The sequence below is a fragment of the Rhinatrema bivittatum genome, chromosome 1 (genome assembly GCF_901001135.1).
Source record: "Rhinatrema bivittatum chromosome 1, aRhiBiv1.1, whole genome shotgun sequence".
Lineage (NCBI taxonomy): Eukaryota > Metazoa > Chordata > Amphibia > Gymnophiona > Rhinatrematidae > Rhinatrema > Rhinatrema bivittatum.
In genome coordinates, this window is record NC_042615.1 from 527,868,667 (window position 1) to 527,890,348 (window position 21,682).

At 40.4% G+C, this 21,682-nt stretch overlaps 1 protein-coding gene across 3 annotated transcripts in view; it reads right to left on the reverse strand.

Annotated features, from left to right (window-relative positions):
• RFX3 (regulatory factor X3) overlaps window positions 1-21,682 on the reverse strand; it is a 703,712-nt gene that overhangs the window by 200,019 nt on the left and 482,011 nt on the right. For all 3 annotated transcript variants that reach the window (XM_029613424.1, XM_029613416.1, XM_029613406.1), the window contains 2 exons: window positions 14,221-14,402; window positions 13,962-14,081 (listed from right to left, as the gene is read on the reverse strand). In XM_029613424.1, the coding sequence (XP_029469284.1) occupies window positions 13,962-14,081; window positions 14,221-14,402 (302 nt within the window). The remainder of the gene's footprint in view (window positions 1-13,961; window positions 14,082-14,220; window positions 14,403-21,682) is intronic.

Genomic DNA, 21,682 nt, shown 5'->3' on the forward strand with positions numbered 1-21,682 from the left:
TGAGGAGTAGTGGCACACTATAAGAAGTCTTGAGCACAGTCGCGCATATCTTATAAAATCCGGGGTTGGCGCGCGCAAGGGGGTGCACATTTGTGCAACCTGCGCGTGCCTGTTCCCTCCGAGGCCGCTCCGATTTCGGAGCGGCCTCGGAGGGAACTTTCCTTCGCCCTTCCCCTTCCTTCCCCTACCTAACCCACCCCCCGGCCCTATCTAACCCCCCCCCCCCCCCAATACCTTTATTCCACGATTTACGCCTGCGAAAAGCAGACGTAAATCTGCACGCATCGGCCGGCTGCCCCACTCCGTGTTCCGGTCCCGGGGGCTGGTCCGGAGGCCGCGGCCACACCCCCGGAACGCCCCCGGGCCGAAACCACACTCGCGTCGCCGCCCCCAAAACGCCACGTCATTCGGCCACGCCCCCTCCCGCCCCTTTTAAAAAACCCCGGGACTTACGCGCGTCCCGGGGCTCTGCGCGCGCCAGCGGCCTATGCAAAATAGGTGCGCCGGCGCGCGAGGGCCCTGCGCGCGTAAATCCGCCTAGATTTACGCGCGCAGGGCATTTAAAATCCGCCCCTTAGAGAATAGCCACTGCCATTAGCAATGGTAACATGGAATAGACTTTTTTTGGGTACTTGCCAGGTTCTTATGGCCTGGATTGGCCACTGTTGGAAACAGGATGCTGGGCTTGATGGACCCTTGGTCTGACCCAGTATGGCATTTTCTTATGTTCTTATGAATTAACAGTTTTCTTTATTCACAGCACAAACCAGGACTGGAATAAAATCAGGATTTGCAAGCAGCACAGCTTGCCTCAGTTCAGCTTGTAAGGTGTGACAGTTTGCTTTAGGCGATGTTTGTGAGCACTCTGCCTGCAGCCTAATTAGCTTCCACCTGTGGAGTTATCTCTGTTGCACTGCACACAAGTAAAGAAAAAAAGAAAAACTTCATATAATAAAATCCTAGCTCTGACAGAGCACTAACTAAACTTAACTGAATTTTTTCTAACTAACCCAAACCAGGGCTAGTTCCCTTTAAGTCTGAAACAAAAAAAAATACAAAACACAGGGGGTTGCAGCTCTACAGTGAAAGTAAAAAAGACATTCAGGGTTTATCTGCATTTATCATCTGACCAGTTAGCTGCAAACTGGAGCAGAGTAGAGCTTTCCAGCATGTTGTCAGGCCTGCTGGCCCCTGCAACGCACAGACATAGGACTAAGATTGCAAGTGGCTTTTCTTAAAAGTGTAACACAAACAGCTTCTGATTTATGGCCGCAGGCATTCGAGGGAAAATAGGTTTATTCTTAGTTAAGACAGAATCCAAGTCTCAGTAACAAAGAATCCTTCCAGTGACAATACATAACAGTTTTAGACAAGATTATCAGCTTCATAATAACATTAACACATTGCTTGGTAAACTTACAGGTTGCCTCTGTTCTAGCCACTGTGCCATCTAAATGCTGGGCACATCTGTGAGATGTCCCAGTATTACTTTTGATTCACCTTAGGACCAATCTGGATTCTCAGGGGCGGAGCCATATAAAAGGCTAATCTTTAGGCTAAATGTGCCTCTCTCTAAGTTCTTCTGTAGCTCAGTACACAGCTCCCTGTTCCTGAACTAGACAGATCCTGGTTCAAGACTGGGAAATACACCTTCTTCCCTGACACTTTACAGATCCAGAGAGGTTAAATAATTCTTTGGGATTATTCAACCAAATTATTCTTAAAGTCCTTTCTATATCCAGTACTAGGTGAAACCCTTCAAAAAGTAACTCAAATATATACCCCTGGGTGTCTCTATGCAGAAGGAACTTAAAAAGCATTGCACGTATCTATCAGATGATGAACTGGGTCCTTTAAGGCCTTTACTTTTCAGTGTTCTTTGGAATTAAACAGTGATCCTGGAAGACAGAGAAACTACTATATTACACTAAACACCTAATTGTCCTCTATAGACCATGCATAAATAAAATGATTACAGTCTTCCTTCATATCTGACCACGAACCTGATACCACAGGTCAGAAATATCATTTAAAATACCTACAGTAGCTGAATGTAATCTGTTTTGAAGTGTCAAAAAAGGGAATTATAAATCAAATAAATGAATAAATAAAATAAATAATAAAAGGCAACTTGCCTGAATCACATCTCTCTTTATCTTGGTTCTGAAAACTGAAGAACTGCATGGCTATGGACTGCTAAAAGGCTTAAAATTGTATGTTTTTTATTTTTTTATATTTTATATCATTTTATAACTTTCTTCCAACAATTCAAACACTCTTGGAATAACAAATAATGCTATATATAACACAATGAAGAGGAGAATCCAACAGTCTCAACATTGTAAAAACTATCCCCAGCAAACATTTACAAGAACTGAATTCAATAGGATAGACGTGTCAATACATCAATAAAAGACCAAACCTAGAGCACATGACTCACTAATTTGATAATCAAAATAAAACAGGAAATAAAACTGCCAGACTCACTTTCCACCCCAGAGTATCTATTTTCAGCCTTAAGGAAAGTACATAACTGTTCATGGCATAGTAAAAAACACATTATTCCACTATCTAATAACACACTTAGAAGAATATTTAAAAAAAACTGTGACTCCAATCAAACTTCAGCATCTCTCAAATTCACAAATCTTTCCTACATATGGGGAGGGCAGGTTTCAAACGGGCTGTTTGAAAATTACCTACCATCAATGCAGGCGACTTTATACACGTTGATTTACAAAGCACATAATTTTACTCACATTGTCTGGAGGCATTCCCAAGAGCATGTTTAGGTTGGAGGAGGAAAATAATATGCATAGATGACATTTTCATATCTACACGCATGTCCAAGGGAAACTGTATTCTCCGGAAAAGTAGGCTTAAATCTCTGTGGGTGCTTTTCCTGGGATAATCATCAAAGCAAGTGTATGTGCGTACTTTTGCTTTGATTATTGGTGCAAACCCCATATCCAGCAAATAATGTTTGAATATTTCAAGTGGGGAACTACTCCTGCAAAATTAATGCATCGCAAATGTTTACATTTTCATAGAATTCTCTATTCTCATTTTCAGCATCCTATTGTCTTCAATTAAATATCTAACCAATGTCCCAAAGTTATCTTTACTCTTTTCTAAGATCCACATTCTCTGTTTCAGACCTATGATCTTTTCATACTTCTCCAATTGTTCAGCCAGATTTTGGAGTAAATATTCAAAGGTGTTATACGTGTAAAAATAGTATATGCACACAAAAGTAGCCAGTATTTGTGTATATGCTCTTTTTTAAACAGTGAAAGTATGTGTGCATTTTTGTTTTCGTGCACATTTACCTGAGCAAAAAAGGGGCAGTCTGGGGGATTCCATAGCAAGGCCAAGAGGTAAATATCGAAGTTGCCATTTTTTTTTTTTTTGTTTAACAAATGTTTATTGAAGACTTTCAGTATAACATACAAGCCAGCATGGATACAAATGCAAAATTTACAAACCAGTGATGTTATCCAAACTAAACCAATAGTCTCCCCTCCCCTCCCGTAACCTCCCCCCCCCCTTCCAGAGCACAGTCCAAAGGCGTCAAAAGTACTACTGCAGATGTCCATAAAACAGCACCAAGAAAGATGTCCCAGCAAGACTACTTGAGAGTCATGCGATAGATGGAGTCGGTTCACAGATAGTAGTGTGCAAATGTATAAAACAACAATGGTACACAACAGCTTCAAATGTGAAAAAGAATCCCCTTTAGTAGAAACATAGTGGCGCACAGGGCTTTGTGTAGGACCCCCCCGTTTTCCCAGCTAAGTTTTCTGACCTAAACTAAGCGAGCACAACGTATTGGTTTTGTGAGAATACGGTCAGAATTCGGTGATTGAGCTATTTGCCATGGATAGAAAGGGTCCCAGATCTGTCTGAACATGGAGAGGTGATTATTCTTTAAGGCAGTAAGCTGGGCTAGGTGATAATTAGTGTTCAATCATAATATTACCTTATGTAAGGACGGAATGGTATCCTGCTTCCAGAGTAAAGCCAGTTCACAGCACGCGGCTATGAAAACTTATTGGCAAAACAGTTGTTGAGGTTTAGTGGAACTGAGTGGGACAATAAAATATAGATAGCATTATGTGCAATAGTAATCCTCACTAAACGAGTTAACCAATCAATAACAGACCTCAAGAATGCTTGTACTTTACCACATTGCCACCAAATGTGGAAGAAAGTGTCCATGTCCCCACAGCCATGCCAGCACAAAGCACTCACAGATGGATACATCCGATGGAGTTTGGCCGGAGTAATGTGCCACCTATATATCAATTTATAGCAATTTTCCTGGAGTGAGGCCGATATGGAGCATTTGTGAGCAGTCAGATATATAGTGTTCCACTCTTTTTGGGTAATGGGAGTGCCCAAGTCGGAATCCCATGCTCTACAGTGAGGGAATTGCTCCCCCCTCTCGCCAGTAATAAGGTGTAAACTTTAGATATTTTGCCACCCAGTTTATCAGCTCCCTGATAATGTAACTCAAACATAGGCTTTCCTGGTCTGATTTGCGCGGCTCTTTGCACCATCATCACTAAATGGCGGAGTTGCCCATACTGCAGAAAGTTATTCACCGACAGTTTAGATGTTTTGCACAGTTTGTCAAAGGCCATGAATGAATTTAGCTGTATTACATGGTCGAATTGGTATACCCCTAAGGTGACCCAATTTGTAAAAGCCTGAGGGGGAAGACATGGAGGGAAGTGGGTATTATGAAAAACATAAGGCGAAAGATAATAAGAAAGATCCCCCACCAATTTTTTCTTCCATTGTCCCCATACCTGCATAGTAACTTCTAATGTACACGGGTGGTGGAGCCTCTTTTGCCAAGTGGAAGAAGGTTGCCATGGCATAGCTTGTAGGGGCATATTGCCCACCATAGCCTGTTCGAAACGCATCCACTGTTTTGGATGGGCTACCATGTGCATATCCAAGATGGCTTTTATTTGGGCTGCTGCATAGTAACCCAAGAGATTAGGTACCCCTAAACTGCCCTGTCCCCTGGGGTGATACAAGATTGTATGAGCTACTCGTGGAAGTCTGCGCCACCAAATAAAATCGAAGATCTTCTTTTTCCATTTGCGTATCGTTTCATTCCGAATATGAATGGGAAGGGTAATAAATAGGTATAAAAACCTGGGTAATACGTTCATCTTTACGATGGCTATTCGGCCCATCCAAGAGAAATGTTCATGAGACCATCTATGCAGATCTTTATCTAACGTTTTAACTAACAGAATATAGTTGGTTGAGAAGAGATCAGATGTAGAAGGACAAATTTTAACTCCTAAGTATTTCAGGGAGCCTTTCGCGTGTTTAAAAGAAATGGGTGCCGGATTGTCTCGATAGAGGCCTGCGGCATATTAATATTCAAGATTTCCGATTTTTCTTAATTGACCTTCAGGCCTGACACATTACCGAATCTCATTAGTTCAGTCATCACTCCTGTAAGAGAGCGGAGGGGGTCGGTAAGGGTGAATAGGGTGTCATCGGCAAAGAGCGATAGTTTGGAGCTTATTTCCCCCACTAATCATAGGCAAATGTCTAATGGAAGTCGTGAGGGGTTCTAAAAATAGTGCAAATAGTAATGGGGATAGCGGGCACCCCTGTCTCGTGCCCCTCCCGATGGGGAAACTGTTGCCATAACTCCCATTAACCTTTACCCGTGCCCTGGGGTGATCGTATAACGTTTTTAGCCATTATAAAAAGCTAGGACCAAACTGCATCTTCTCTAGAACTTTGAACAGGAACGGCCAATGCACCAGGTCAAAAGCCTTTTCAGCATCCACCGATAATAGCAGAGCAGGTATGTTGTGTTTGGACACACACCATGTCAGGTCTATAATCTTGCGAACATTATCCGCAGCTTGCCTTTGAGGGATAAACCCCACTTGATCATTGTGGACCAGTAATGGCATGAAATTGTGCTACCAGAGAGCCAGGATCCGAGCCAACAGCTTGAGGTCTAAATTGATCAAAGATATGGGTTGGTAAGACCTGCATATGGTGGGATCTCTGCCCGGTTTTTCCAGTACCGTGATACCAGCAGTGTTTGATTGCGGTGGTAGAGAACCCCCTTCTTTCAAGGAATTAAACATCTCGGTAAGAGGGGCTACCAGTACAGGAGAGAGACTTATAATATGCACTAGATAGCCCATCCAGTCCTGGGGCCTTTCCTGATTTTAAGCCTTTGATGACCGCTACCACTTCCACCGGACTAATGGGTCTGTCCAAATATTGTTGTTGATCCGTGGTGAGGCTGGGCATGGCTACACTTTCTAGATAATTATGTATGTTGTCATCAGAGATGGTGGTGTCTAGGGAGTATAGAGATTCATAGAATTGGGAAAAGCATTTCCTGATGTGAGTAGGTGTGGTTGCTAAGTTTCCCCTAGAATCCTTAATTTTCGCAATGGAGCTGTGTGCTTGCTGTAATTTAAGGCGCCTGGCTAGGTAACGGCTGGCTTGGTTACCCTGTTCATAATATGTCTGTCGCATTAATTCTATCTGATAAAGGAGTATTTTGTCGTCAAGCACCTTCAATTCAGCTCGAGCCATGGACAAGCGTTGCAATATTAGCGGTGATTGGAAGTTGGCATGGTCACGAGTCAGGGATTCAATTTTTGAGACCAGGTTTACTCTGTCGCACTCTTCTAATTTTTTCTTGTGGGATGCATAGGAGATCAGTACGCCCTTTGCTACCCCCTTAGAACATTCCAGGAGAGCTCTTTGGTCGTGGAGGTATTAAGCTGAAAATACTCTTGCATATTCTTAACCAGTGATTGTGTAAAGATATCATCTTTTAACAAACTTTCATTCAGACGCCAAAATTTGAGGCCGGTGTCAGTGTCACGAAACCGTACATCTAATAAGATGGGTGCGTGATCGGACCATGTAATAACCCCAATATCCGCTTTACACACTCTAGTTTGCAACATCTTAGCACAGAAAAAATAATCTATACGTGCGTGCTATACACATGGCTGAGAGAAAAAAGTATATGAACGAGAATGTGGAAACAAAAAACGCCAGCTGTCTACGAGACCCCAGTGTGCTAACAAGGTTTGTAGAACTCAGCGTGCTCCAGTGGTGGATCCCTGAGGCATTGAAGAACTGTCTAAAGAAGGGTTGCAAGACACATTAAAATCCCCTCCTATGATTATATAACCTTCTGCATGTGTTAACAGCATATCATCTATGGTTTGAAAAAAGGAGGATTGATTACAGTTAGGAGCATATAAGTTGAGGAGAGTTACTATTTCAGTACCCAGTCTTACTTTTAACAAAATATATCGACCCACAGGGTCCAGGACTTGCTTAAGCACTACATGTGTAACCATTGACGATATGAGTATACCTACCACTGCACAGTGAGAATCTTTAGTGCTTGCTGCTAAGTAAATGCTGGTAAAGCCCTTGGGGGTGAGCAGGTGTTCATGCCGCTTGCGCATGTGGGTCTCCTGAAGAAATACTATCTGGGCTTTATGAAGAATAATCTCTGAATATAGGAGTTGGCACTTCTGATAAGAGTTAATCCCCTTCACATTGACAGACAATAACCTAGTTGCCATAGTTGGGAGCTCCAGCGACGGTTGAAGAGGCCCTCCCCTTTGTGCACCCCTTCGTGCAACCCTTGTGCTTGTAAAAAAAAACAAAAAAAAAAACCCTTTTATATTTTTCTTTTATTTAAACTTTATTCTAATTCTTTACCTTTTCTTTTCACTTGTTAATAATTTAAATTAGAAATGTTCTTTGTATTAGACTATGGAAATGTATTTCCTGCTATTCTGTTTAATGTAAACCGGTATGATTTACATCGGATGTAAGAATGTCGGTATATAAAAATTAAAAATAAATAAATAAATAAACTATCTAAAGCTGATAATATGCTAACTACCTCCTGCAGCTCTCTGTGGTTACTATGCCAGGACAGATTGTGATAGGAAATCTGAGTATCAAAGTAGCAATGAGACAGATATTTCGTTTTGGATTGTGCACATTCCCCTGGGAATCTGTAATAAAGGGACTGACCCCCTCCCGGGAGACTGCAGCAGACAAGCAAGGATAAGGCGCCTTCCCACCCTCCACCCCCCTCAGCCGTGCAAAACTAACTGTGCAAAATGTTTGCAACGAAAACATAACATAATGAACAGCAATGCTATTTAACTGCGCATCCCACCATACCAATGTTGGTCGCACGAGAGTGTGTGCTGTATTAGCTTTAGAAAAATTTTCAATGTCCAGAATCTTGGTTTAGTCCTCACGCTTGCACTTGCGAGACAGCCGTGGATCCTCCTGATTGCTGCTGTAGTCTGCGGCCGCCTTTCTCCACTCTGCGCCATTTGGGAGGAAGCAACGCTGAAGATGGTGCCGGTGCCATTTTAGGAGTTTCAACAGGGAGGTGGATTCCCGCTTTCTTGAAAGCATCGATGGCGTCCGCTACTGCTCTGATGTGAAGCGATGCACCTTTTAAAGAGAACTGCAATCCAAATGGATAAATCCACCAGTACTTGATTTGTTCTCGCCGAAGGTAACTTGTAACCTCCTTCAATTCATACTGCTTACGAAGAGTGTTCGGGGCTAGGTCCTGGAAGATAGCTATAGAGTGCCCCTCCCATATCCAAGTTTGTTGTTTCCTGGATATATTATATATTTGTGACTTTTGGGTATAATTGTGGAGGCAAATCACTATGTCCCTGGCCCTAATGTTTGGCCGGGTGCCCAGGGTTCTATGGGTGCGGAATCCTGGGTAAGCATAAAGCGGCAAATGCTCTCTGCTGTCTGGAAGGCATCCGCAAAGGCAGGTTTTTCCGGTATGCCTCTGATGCGTAAATTACAACGGCGGTGGCGATTTTCCAAGTCCTTGATTTTGTCAAGTAACTGGTCAATATCCGTGCGGTCCGTCTTCCAGTTAGCCAAGATCAAGGTCAGAGTCTCATCATGGTGGTCTATGCGGAGATCGATTTTGTTGATGCGGTTGTTCAGCGTCGCCATATCCTCTCGTATGTCTGCCATAGAGGCTAGCATGTTCTGGGACTGTTGCTGAATTTCCGCTCATAATTCTTGAAACCACCCACGGATCTCCATCCGAGAGGGTAAATCCAGGGGTTTCCCCGTATCTGGGGAGCGGTTATTCGGATCCACGTGTGGCGGTTCATCCTCGCCGCTTGCGGCCTGTGCGTCCGCATCAATGGGGAAGTTGTCCGCATGTTTGCTAAACGCGAAGTGTTTTAGATCTCCCGGATTACGTTTTGTGGACATGGTGGGTGATTTCCCCATATCGGCTATCTATAATCGGGCTTAAGGGACACTATTGTGCGCAGTTTTACCTCAATAAATCAGCTGGAGGTGTGGAGCCAAGTTTTCAGGCATCCATCTTATTCGGCTGCTCTCTAGTGCCCCCCCCCCCCCCGAAGTTGCTATTTTATAAGAGATTCATGTGAATACATTAGGAAATTTATTCATGCAATTGTTTACCTGCTAATTATCTATCACAATTGATTTCAGACTCATTTGTTGTCAATTTTTGGGGGGATGAATGGGTCAATTGGGAGGAGTTCAGGCTGAAGTACTAGGAGGGTCTCGGTGAAGTGGAGACAGACTGGGTGAACTGCCAGACTGGTGATTTCAAGTATGTGCGCATATTTTAAAATATACCTGCCTCTGTGTATAAATAGGGTTTTACTCGTACATGTTTATATTTTTTCACATTTAAAATATATGCTCGTATGTTTATAAAATAGAGTATGCGTTTTCAATGCAGGCAAATATTCATGCAAACTGAAACATCAAAACTGAACTAAGTGGTATTTTATACAAATGTACAGCAACCCACTGCATAGTTTATAAAATACTTCTATAAATCTCCACGCATCCACTTTTGTGTGCAAATCCAATAATGTGAATAGGTTTGAAAGTTATCCTCTTTGAATCTAACAGGGTAAGCCTTGACTTTACCCTTTCATTAGCCCATAAGCTGAATAAACCTCCCAATACAGAAAAGACAAGCTGAAAGCCCAAATTCACAAGAGGAGAACAAGTAGACACAACCTACATGCTAAGTGCAATATTGGATCTTCCCTGTATCTCTTCTTATAACCCTCCAATAAGGCCTAAAATGAAAAGTTTACGGTGTCTGCCTTTCCTGGAGACAAACTCTTGGTAATCTCTTTCGAGTCCCTCACAATATTGTCCACCAGGGCCAGACTCTCGAAAGGCACCCCATTAAATGTGCCTTAGATGAAAACTCTATTAAAATCATAAACTTCTCCTGGCATACAATCCTCATGTCAGGCTTTGTCAATATGACTACAAAGTTAAAAGTGGCATCTGCTAGATGTTTGTTGCCAAACACATGAGAACCAGAGGAGGCTTACTGTGCGTCCTTGTCAGCCTCAAGACTTGAAGTTTACTGACCCTTCTAGCAGAGCACATAACTACGAGAAAAAGTCTCAATTATTAAGAATTGTGAAACTGGTTAGAAAGAAGATTTCTTGAGTGCATGTAATACTAAATTCTAGCTCCAACTGAGTAAAAGATGTACAGCATTTAAACTAATCAACTTAGTTGCCTTGAAACATTTGACATCTGAATGAGTGTCAGCATTTCTTCCTCAATTATGCCTCTCTCTTATAACAGATCGTGCAGCTGCGTGTGTTGTCATATATTCTGTCCCTTATCCAGTCTATCAAATAAAAAAATAAAGTAAATGTTTATGATGCTTGATAAATGTGCCTAAATGATAACTAATGAACATAAAACCCAAAGAAAAAGCTACTGTAAGAGTTCTCTTAAAAAGAGTTTTGAGTTAAATGAGGCTGCCTCCATTTGTATATCCACAATATCCTTAATAGACAAACCTAATCTCCATAGTTCAGCTTTCTCTTCAGGTGTCTAATAAGTTTAGACAAACATCTAGGAATGGCTCCCTCCCTATGTGGATTAGCCCATTTATTCTCAATAATCTCTTCAATAATGGGATGTATTTAAAAAATCTTATCTCTAGTGGGGATTTTTCTCCCTAATGGAGTTTTCCTTTTACCTCTCTGAGGTTCCTTAACTTTCAGATTTAATACTGCAATCACATATCTCAATATGCTTATGTCAGAAGAATTAAAGAGATTAGGCCTCTCAGACCAATCCGCTTCCTCCTCTTAATTAGAGGACAATTCGTCAGAGGATACCAATATCAAAGATCAGTCTGTCAGAAGAGCTTTGTACCATGACAAATTTTAAACTGTTTCACAAGTAGAGATAGTGTCACTGTTTAACGATGTTCTCAATATGGTAGTAGTAAAGATGAAATGTTATTGAAAAAAACTAACATACCATAATTAATGTCAACACAAAATATTGTCACAATTCAGCTAATTTTGCATCACTTAAAAACTAAAAATATGACCGATGATTAAATATTGTGGCAAGAATTGATGTGCAAAGCACACTGAATAATGTTTATCCACAGAACACATTAGTGCCCATATATGATGGTCATCCACAATTCTGAATTAATATTTTGCATTGACATTAATTATGGTATGTTAGTTTTTTCAATAAGAAAAAATTTTAAACTGTTCCATAAGAAACTAAAGACACATATTTCAGGAAGTCTTCATATCCATTCCTACTTTAAGTTATAGGCAGATTGTATTCTATAGTATGTTTATGTTTGTGTGTATGTATATATGTGTGTGTGTATATATATATATATATATATATATATATATATATATATATATATATATATACACATATGAAGTAAATGTTGTGTATGTAAGTGATGATTGAAATTTTTGTGTAATTTATATCATTGTTTTATGTTGATATTGTAATCTGCCTAGCATGACTTTGTTACTATAGGCGGACTATAAATATTTTAAATAAAATAAATATGTCAACTCTGCACGGCAAAGATCGGGAAGCTGCTGAAGAGCATTGGGAGATAAAGAATCAGTGAAAAGCCAGGGAACATTTACACTTCTGTTGCCAGGTAGTCAGACAAACCCTTAGGTGGTCCCAATGGATCAGCACAGGGTGTGCTTTGACTGGTGATAGTATATAAGGACAGCAATGAGACACAACTTTGCTGGTACAACAGACTCCTGGCTAGTCTGGCTTTGTTCCTGCTCTGCATCTAGCTCTGCAGTCTGCATCAGCGTTCCTATTCTGCATCCAGTCCTATAGTCGTGCTCCAGTGTTCCTGCTCTATATTCAGTCCAGTGTTCTTCCTCTATATGCAGTTCCACAATCTGCTCCAGTGTTCCGGCTTTATGTGTCTCTCCTGTGTTCCTAATCCTGAGCCTTCTCCAGTAATACAGCTGTATGCTGAGATGTCTTCCAAGCTAGGCCTCATTTTACCAGCCTTAGCTCAACCTTCAGCTGGCCATCCAGCCTCTTCTGGTATGCCTCTAACCTGACAGCGTGTAATAACTAACTTTTAAAGATACTAGACTACAAATTACTCTGTATACAAAATAATTCTTTACTAATTATAGATTCATATTTTATTCCTTCTGGATAGAATCTTAAGAAAGGATGACAACAGCAACAGAAAACATTGCACTATAACAATCATCCAAATTAGAATCAAGTCAGTCATAAAAAATATATATATATTTCAAAATTTAAAGTATTTTTCTGTTTTTGGAAGTGAAAATAATGTATCACCATAGTGTTTACAGGATAAATCTCCAAGCCATCAGGGGCAACTGCCATAACTATTGAATTTACTTCTATTCTGTTATAAAGACCAGGTCTTTTGGTGATAGCTGAGTGATGTCACTCAGTTGTTTCTTGTGTATAGGAACTTGCTGGCACACTGATTCCTTCAAGAGAGCTGATATGAGAAGAGATGATACTAGAAGAAGGGGTGGTACTGAGGCAGGAACAGGGCCTTATATCATTCATACACACTATAAAGAAAAACTGAAGATCGGAAAGAACTAAAAGAGAGGCCCCACAGCTGCCAGGAGGCAGATGATAAACCCCTGAGCATGGTGACAACAGTTGGAAATCTAATGAGCAAGCTGTGGTAAGGGGTAGTGTTTTGGTGCAATGAAAACAATGGAGGGTTTGGAATCTTCTGGTTGTATTACCATATTGATTAAATAATGTATAGAAGTCAGTTCCTTAAAAAATTATTTTTTCAGAATAAAAATTATCTAAAGTGAGGTTACTTGAAGTCACCATGCGTATTATAGAAGGAAATATGTAATTATCATCCATTTATCCTTCATTGCATTAAGCTTCCGATACAAAAGTATTCTTCTTGTACATGTATCTACTGGAATCACATGAGAAGGCACTTTATTCCTTAAGGTGAACATTTTAAAAGCCTTAGTTGCCTTTTACACAATAAAAAATAGAGTTATAGCTGACTTCTGTTTTATGTGGGTAAATAGATTTTCAGACACCTGGAAGTATGCCCACACTTTCATGATGCAAACAAATGTGGCCACGCAAAAAGAGGCATTCTGGGAGCTGTGTATTAGATTTCGTAGGCTCTATATTTAGCCACATAACTTGATTTTCACATTGAATTTAGGTAGGTACCTTGGGTTAAAATTGGCTCATTTTCTCTGGGTTTAAAAGCACACACACATAACTGCAAAGTTAGGTGCCTTCCTGAAAATATACCCCTAAATTCCTATCATCTGCACTACTACAAGAAACTGGAAAACAGTCAAGACATTTAGACATTTCTTTAAGCATGTCCTAGGGCTCATCAACACAGCACAGCTAATTTGATAAGTATTAAATTATTGTTGGATATCAAGGAGATAAGAATTTGTACGTATTGAGGGGAGGGGGGGAGAAACCCCTTTTATACAGTTCTGATTATTCTCGCCTGGCACATAAACTGATTAGAAGGAAATATCTGCCCATAATGAATGCATGTTTATAAATACGTTGCTCCAATATCAGGTACATACCTTTGTTTCTGTTGCATGGGTTGCTGCCTCATAGCCATGTATTGCATGTCCTCCTGTAGTCGATTTAGAGGGGAGTCTGGTTTCACACGGATTCCATAATAATGATATTTGGAGTTCCCCCTTTGTGAAACAACACAAGAAATTACAAAACTGTACTTCTCTACCAGAAAAAACACAATTACTAATATTCTATGTTGATTTAACTGAAAGAATATTTTTGAAGTATCTATAGAAATGAATCCAGGGATTCAATACTAACCTGGTGCCCAGTCTTCTTGTTCGGAGCCCCATAAAAATTGACCGTATGAGCTTCCCAAAGGAGGCAGCGTTGACGGGATCTAGCTTATGCTCCTGACAATGTCGAAGGTAATGGTTGTAAAGGGTGCTTCTGGGGAGGCTCACTCCTTCTGCTGTTTCATAGTTATCCAGCAGCCACTGAAGCTACAATAATAGGGATAAATAAACAAACCTTATCAAAGCTTCAAAAACAAACTGAAATGCTTGATTATGAGCAGGAAGCTATATTGTAAAAGCTTTATTTTCATTCTGAGAGAGATCTGGGCTCATGTTTAGATGACTTCAAGCTTCTAAAGAACACCTTTAAACTAGCTGAACTCAAGACACTTGTGACCCATCCTGTTTCTCAACATGATTGTTTTTGCCCCACCAGCTTTACATTATTCTATACAAATAGAAACCTGCAAAGTTTTGCTGAATGTTTTTTTTTTCTTTTAATTCTGTGATTAACGATAAACTGAGGATTTGTGATTTAAAGGTGTTGTGGAGAGTAACTGATTAAATATTGTGGTTTTCAGGGGTTGTAAAATGTTTGAGGAAAGCGCCTTTTGGTGGTCATTTTCACACTGTATTCTTTGACAGCAGACCGAAGGTCTCATTAGTTGCAGGAGCCAGTCACTGTGGTTCTCTTCTCCATGTACAGCAGTGTCCTCCTACTATGTGCTGCAGGAGACTGCCAATACAGTTCACCTCTCCATTTTCACTGTTCTCTGAAGAAGCCTGCAGCTGAGGTTCCCTTCTGGCCCACTGTGTGTTGCAGGAGCCTACCACAGCAATTCTCGCCTATGTGCTGCAACATCCTCCCTCCCATGGCATTCAAAAGCTGGGCAATGAGCTGGCAGTAAGTTGATTTGCAGTGAAGTTGTGGACAGTGAATAATCAGAAACAAAGTTACTGATGAGAGTGGTTTGGAGAATCAAGAACGAGTCACTGATTTCTTCTGAAAGTTATGGTGTGTGAATGATTAAAAGTGTGGTTTTGAGGGTTGTTTAATATTGTCTGGATGCAAACTATCCACTTCTCTGACATCAAGCGGGCTTGAGCGTTTGCTCAGTCATATGAAAGTTTGAGGCAAAAAACAGGAAAACAAAGGCCAAGGGTCAGACAGTGGAAGAAAAATTGTATCAGGCTTGGTTAAATTTTAAGAGCAATGGTATAAGGCTACCATGGTTAGCCGATAACTACCTGAGGGTACCCTGCATGGAACAGTGATTACAACCCTAATAGCGGCAGTACAACTGCTTCAGGTTTTTTGCCTGCACACAGGGGCAGTCAAAACCCCAGCAGTAGTGGTACAGATGCATCAGACTTCCAAGAAGACAGGGCTGACCTGCATCGAGGGATCATGGTTAAAAACCTAAAACATCACTAAGCAAGAGGACACTGGATGGTTTTGGACAACAGCCTAGCTAGTTTTGGTGGCTATATGGATGATACAAAACTTGGTGATAAGAAATGGAAGAGGGCTTGAATACTGAATTAAGTATGGGACTATACAAATCAAAGAATAAGATGAAAAAGCCTGGAATAGTCAACCAGCAGAGGTAGGGGAGGCCAACAATTGTAATGGAATCTGGACATGCCTAGATCAGTTATGAAAGGCTGTTGAGAGGCTGACTAGATCTGGTGATACAGCATGCCATGAGGTATTTGGGTTGGTAGCAGTCGGCCACAACTGCCCAGAATCAAACAGGTCGATGCCAGCAGGTACATGGTGGCTGGATACAATCCACCAAAGCCACAAGAACCAAAGCGGCCAGATGTTTGGGCAGTGGCCTCCTTGGTTTTGGTGGCTGCTTTGACTGTTACAGGGCTTTGGCTGAAGAGGGACTCATAGGTGTTGGATTAGATTTGGAAATTTGCATACTCAATTGCCAAGAATGGTGGAGAACAAAAGAGGAAGACCTTGGATAAGGTGCAAATCCTTTAGGTTATCAGCATACTGGGATATATCCTTGGCAGAAGTACACTCAGGGAAACAACATTTTAGAGCCCATAAAAAGAGGCAAAAATATAAAAAGAATAATCCAATTTCCAGTAGTGCATGGACTGTAGAAAGAAACCTCATAAATGCCTCCTTAACCTGATGGCATACATTCTCTTTGCTTTCATTTGAAGCCGTTGTAAACATTTTTTGGGGATGGAAGGGACAAAGAAGAATACCAATAGGCTACTGTAAAAGTATTTTGCTTCAGTTCATATGCTCCCCTTTGTTTCCCTCTCCACATCCCAGACACCGGAATGTATACAATACACATTCCAGATTCTGCTTGGATTAACTCTCTTGGTTCTCTTTATACTGGCTTACAGCTGTGTGCAAAAATGTGGGCACTCCTGGTCAATTATATGTTTCAATAAATCCCTAAATGAACAGAAGCCAACACAAGCTCTACATGGTAAAAAGTTAAACACAACATCTTTCTGAAAATTTTAATGCAAAATTACCATTTGCTGATTTTAAAAGTTTTAAAATAATAAAACAGTGAATGTGTAACAGTTTGAATACCCTTCTTGTTGATTCAGCACTACTTTTTTTTTAAAACTCAATCAACTCAAAAAGTTGATTGGCTCATTAGGCCTTTAGTTAGACAGGTTAAGACAATTCTACAGCTGAACAATATTCTGACCCTTCTAACTCCTCAGGTTGTAATTGTTGTACTGTCTACTTTCAACAACCATGGGTTCTTCAAAGCAGCTGTCTGAGCATTTGAAAATGAAAATAATTCAATCTTACAAAGAAGAAGGTTATATAAAAAATTCTGTAAATGCTTTCTGCTAGTAATTTCAACTGTCAGAAAAGCTTTTAAAAAAACTGAAGTTATATGGAACTGTTGATGTTAAAGCAAGATCTGGAAAACCAAGAAAAATCTCTGATAGAACTGCCCAGAAAACTAGAATCTACAGACTGCTGCAGAAGAAAATCAACTAAAGTATGCAAAACAAAACCTTGACTTGCCTGAAACTTTTTGGAACAAAGGGGGTAATTTTCTATGCGGATTGCATGCGAAAAGGGACGTTTTGCACGTGAGAAGTTCCTTATCGCGTGCGATACCAAGTTTGTAGCGGAGTCGGAGTGGCGTCAGCACCGAAAGAGGAGGAGTCGGGGCGGCACCGGGGCCAACGCCACGAAGACTTCGTCGACAGCGAAAGGTTTGCACCTTTATTGCTGCCAGTGTCGCGCCGAATAACTATACCATAAAAGGTGTAGTTATTTGGCGCAAAACTGGCAGCGATCACACTGCGGAGGTGCGATCGCTGCCGGCTAGCGCAGGACCACCCCCCACTTCGCCCCCCGTTACCGCGGGATTCAAAGAGCCCGGTGGTATTAGTAAATCCAGCTCTTAGGGCTGGATTTTCTAATGCCACAAGGCATAGTGAATTCGGCGGTAATGGGGGTGAAATGGGGGGGGGGGGGGGGGGCGGCGGTCCTGTGATAGCCGGCAGCGCCAAACGCAGTGTACCTTTTGCTGTCGGAGAAGTCTGCGCGGCGTCAGCCCTGGTGCCGCCCCGACTCCTCCTCTTCCAGGGCTGATGCCGCCCCGATCTTGGTATTGCACGTGATAAGGGACTTTTCGTGTGTGAAAAGTCCCTTATTGCGTGTGATCCGCTTGGAAAATGACCCCCAAAGTATTGAGGACACAAGATACTGTAACTTCCATTTCTTAACAACATTTCTGACAGCTGAAATTGCTTGCTGGAAGTGTTTAGAGATTTTTTTATAGCCTTCCCCTGCTTTGTAAGGGTGAATTATGGCATCTTCATTTTCAAATGCTCAGACGAGCCCATGGTTGTAGACATTAGACAGAACAACTATTACAACTGAGAGATTAGAAGAATCAGACTATTGATCAACCATGGGAATGTCTTCACTTGACTAACTGAAGGCTTAATGAGTCCATCAACATTTTGGGCCATATTAACAACTTTTTAAAAAAAGTAATAATGAATCAACTGGAAAGGTGTTCAAACTTTTGCACATTCAATTTTCACTGTTTAATTAAAATAAATAGTAACTTTGCATTAAAAATTGCAGAACCATATAATGTTGAATATGTAAAATGTAGAGGTTGTGTCAGCTTCAGGTCACTTATTAATTCATTACATAAAAACATAAGATATGCCATACTGGGTCAGACCAAGGATCCATCAAGCTCAGCATCCTGTCTCTAACAATGGTTAATCCAAATCACAAGTACCTGGCAAATACCCAAACATTAAATAGATCCTATGCTGCTAATACCAGCAACAAATCAGTAGCTATTCCCTATTGATTATAGTAGTTTATGGACTTCTCCTCCAAGAACTTTTCCAAACCTTTGTTAAAACCAGCTACACTAGTTGCCTTAATCACATCCTTGGGCAATGAATTCCAGAGCTTAATTGTGCGTTGAGTGAAAAATAATTTTCTCCGATTTGTTTTAAAAAATGCTATTTGCTAACTTAATGGATTGCCCCCTAGTCCTTGTATCCAAAAGAGTAAATAACCATTTCACATTTCCCCGATAAAGTCCTTTCATGATTCTGAAGACCTTTATCATATTCCCCCCTCAACTGCCTTTTCTCCAAACTGAACAGCCCTAACCTCTTTAGCCTCTCTCCTCATAGGGGAGCCGTTCCATGCCCTTTATCATTTTGGCTGCCCTTCTTTGTCCAGGGCAACTATATCTTTTTTGAGATGTGATGAACAGAACTACACACAGTATTCAAGGTGCGCTCTAACCATTGAACAATATAGAGACATTTTGACATCCTCTGTTTTATTTGCCATTCCCTTCCTAATAATTCCTAATATTGTTTGCTTTTTTTGATTACAATAGCACACTGAGCTGATGATTTCAATGTAATATCAACTATGAGGCCCAGATCTTTTTCCTGGATGTTAACTCCTAAAATGGAATCTAACATCGTGAAGCTACAACATGGTTTATTTTTCCTTATATGCATCACCTTGCACTTGTCCACGTTATATTTCATCTACCATTTGGACGTCCAAGCTTCCAGTTTCGCAAGGTCCTTCTGCAAATTATTACAATCCACTTGTGATTTAACTACTTTGAATAATTTTGTGTCATCTGCAAATTTGATCACCTCACTCATCGTACCTTTTTCCAGATCATTTATAAATATATTTAAAAGCACTGTCCAAGTACAGATCCCTGAGACACTCTGCTGTTTAACTTTTTCCACTATGAAACAGACCATTTAATCCTACCTCTATTTATTTTAACTAGTTTGCAATCCATATAAGGATATCTCCTCCTATTCCATGACATTTTATTTTCTTAGAAAGCTCTCATGAGGGACTTTGTCAAATGTCTTCTGAAAATCCAAATACACTACATCTACTGGTTCACCTTTATCCACATGCTTATTCACCCCTTCAAAAAAATGTAGCAGATTTGTGAGGAAAGATTTCCCTCAGGTAAATCCATGCTGGCCGTGTCCCATTAAATCATGTCTATCCATATGTTCTGTGATTTTATTCTTTATAATAGATTCCACAATTTTTCCCGGCACTGAAGCTCACCAGTCTATAGTTTCCCAGATCACCTCTGGAGACCTTTTTAAATATCAGGATTATATTGGCCACCTTCCAGTCTTCAGGTACAATGGATGATTTTAATGATAGGTTACAAGTTATTTCTAATAGGTCTGAAATTTCAATTTTTAGTTCTTTCAGGACCCTGGATGTATACCATCTGATCCAGGTGATTTGCTACTCTTCAGTTTATCAATCTAGCCTACTATATCTTCCAGGTTCACCATGATTTGGGTCAGTTCACCGAGTCATTACCCTTGAAATCTGTCTCCGGAATGGGTAACTCCCCCAACATCCTCCTCAGTAAACACCTGAGCAAAGAATTAATTTAGTCTTTCTGTGATGACCTTATCTTCCCTAAGTGCCTCTTTAACCCCTCAAACATACAGTTTGACCAGTGATGTCTAAACTTGTGCATAGAACTGTACCTTTAGAAAGGGCAAGAACCTAATGTATTCTATTTTGGCTGCTTTGGGCTAACAAGCTGCGGGGTTTGTAAGAATTTAAAAACAGATAGATTTCCCAACACCTTAATTCCTTTAAGAATCAAAGAGTGGTTATGTAGCTGTCACCTCAAGGGTCATACAATATGGAAATTGTTGTTTGGTAACTCAAGCCCATAGATGTTTATAAATTAGTACAAAAGGAGGTCCTCCTACACATAAAATTCAAATTTCTTATAAGTAGGAAAATAACCCTGACTACTGTTAAACTAACTAGGAGTGGGACCTCAGTTTTAAAACTCTCTTCCAGCTGACATTAAACTGGAGCTTTAGTAAAAGATTAAAAACATGGTTATTTCCAGAAGATGGGTAATTAAGGCCCTTCAGTGAACTTACGGGGTTTATGTCAATCGATCTGGGGCTTTGAGTATATGCTGGGGCAATAAGTATAGTGTCTGGTTATGAAGCACTTGTCCAAGTCAGGATTAATTTTATGCAGTTTCCTATAGTGTTTTTATTGTGTTATATTTTAGTATTTATTGTGTTTTGCTATTTTTCTGCTATCATTTTTTTATATTCATGTATACTGCATTGGGCCAGACTAAGGACCTGGTTTTGCAGTATATACGTAATAAATAAAATGAAAGGAGCTGAGAAAATGGCCAGTGGCCAGGTGTTTTCCCCTCTCCTTTTCATTGTGTCAAGATCCATCAATTGGGTACTACTGACGGAATATTTTATGGCAAAAAATTTCCGAAGCACTTACAATAATTTTTGTTTAGTGGTGACTCAAGTTGGGTAACAAATTTTAAATAACAGAATAATTAAACAATTTCTTCTAACTGTTTTTATCTGGCTTTGTGTTTCCTTTCTCAATTTCAATTTTGACTTCTCTATTTTTGGCTGTGCATTTTGACTTTGCATTCATTTTTTTCTTCTTTGTCCTCTCTTAGGCCACAAGTCTCCTCTATTTTCCAGGAAGTGAAATCTCACCAGATCCATACTGCTTTCTCTGTTAGGCTGACCTCTCCAGATCGGAATTGCCATTGTCTTTCTCCATCAGGTTATAGAGCTGAGCTCCAAGACTCCATATTAGCTATTTTTTATAGGCCATAGGGAGGGAATTCTAGGGTCCAAGCCCTGTCATTTCTGAATTCCTCCAATACCATCTACTGGCAAAAGGATATACTGCCCTGAAATGAGTACATTTCAGGACATTACTCTCGTTCTGAAGGTAGATGAAACTAGTGGAACAGAAAAAGTTTCATAACAATTGTTCCTCTGCCAACCCACTAATTTATCACAAAACACACAGTTTGCCTTGTTTTTTTTGTAATGTCATATCAGATAATTTGCTCTCTGGCCACTAAAGTGACTTCCAGTTGGTAATTTCAAGCATAACAAAAAGAATAGAGAGACTGAAGATCAAATGACCATTTTCT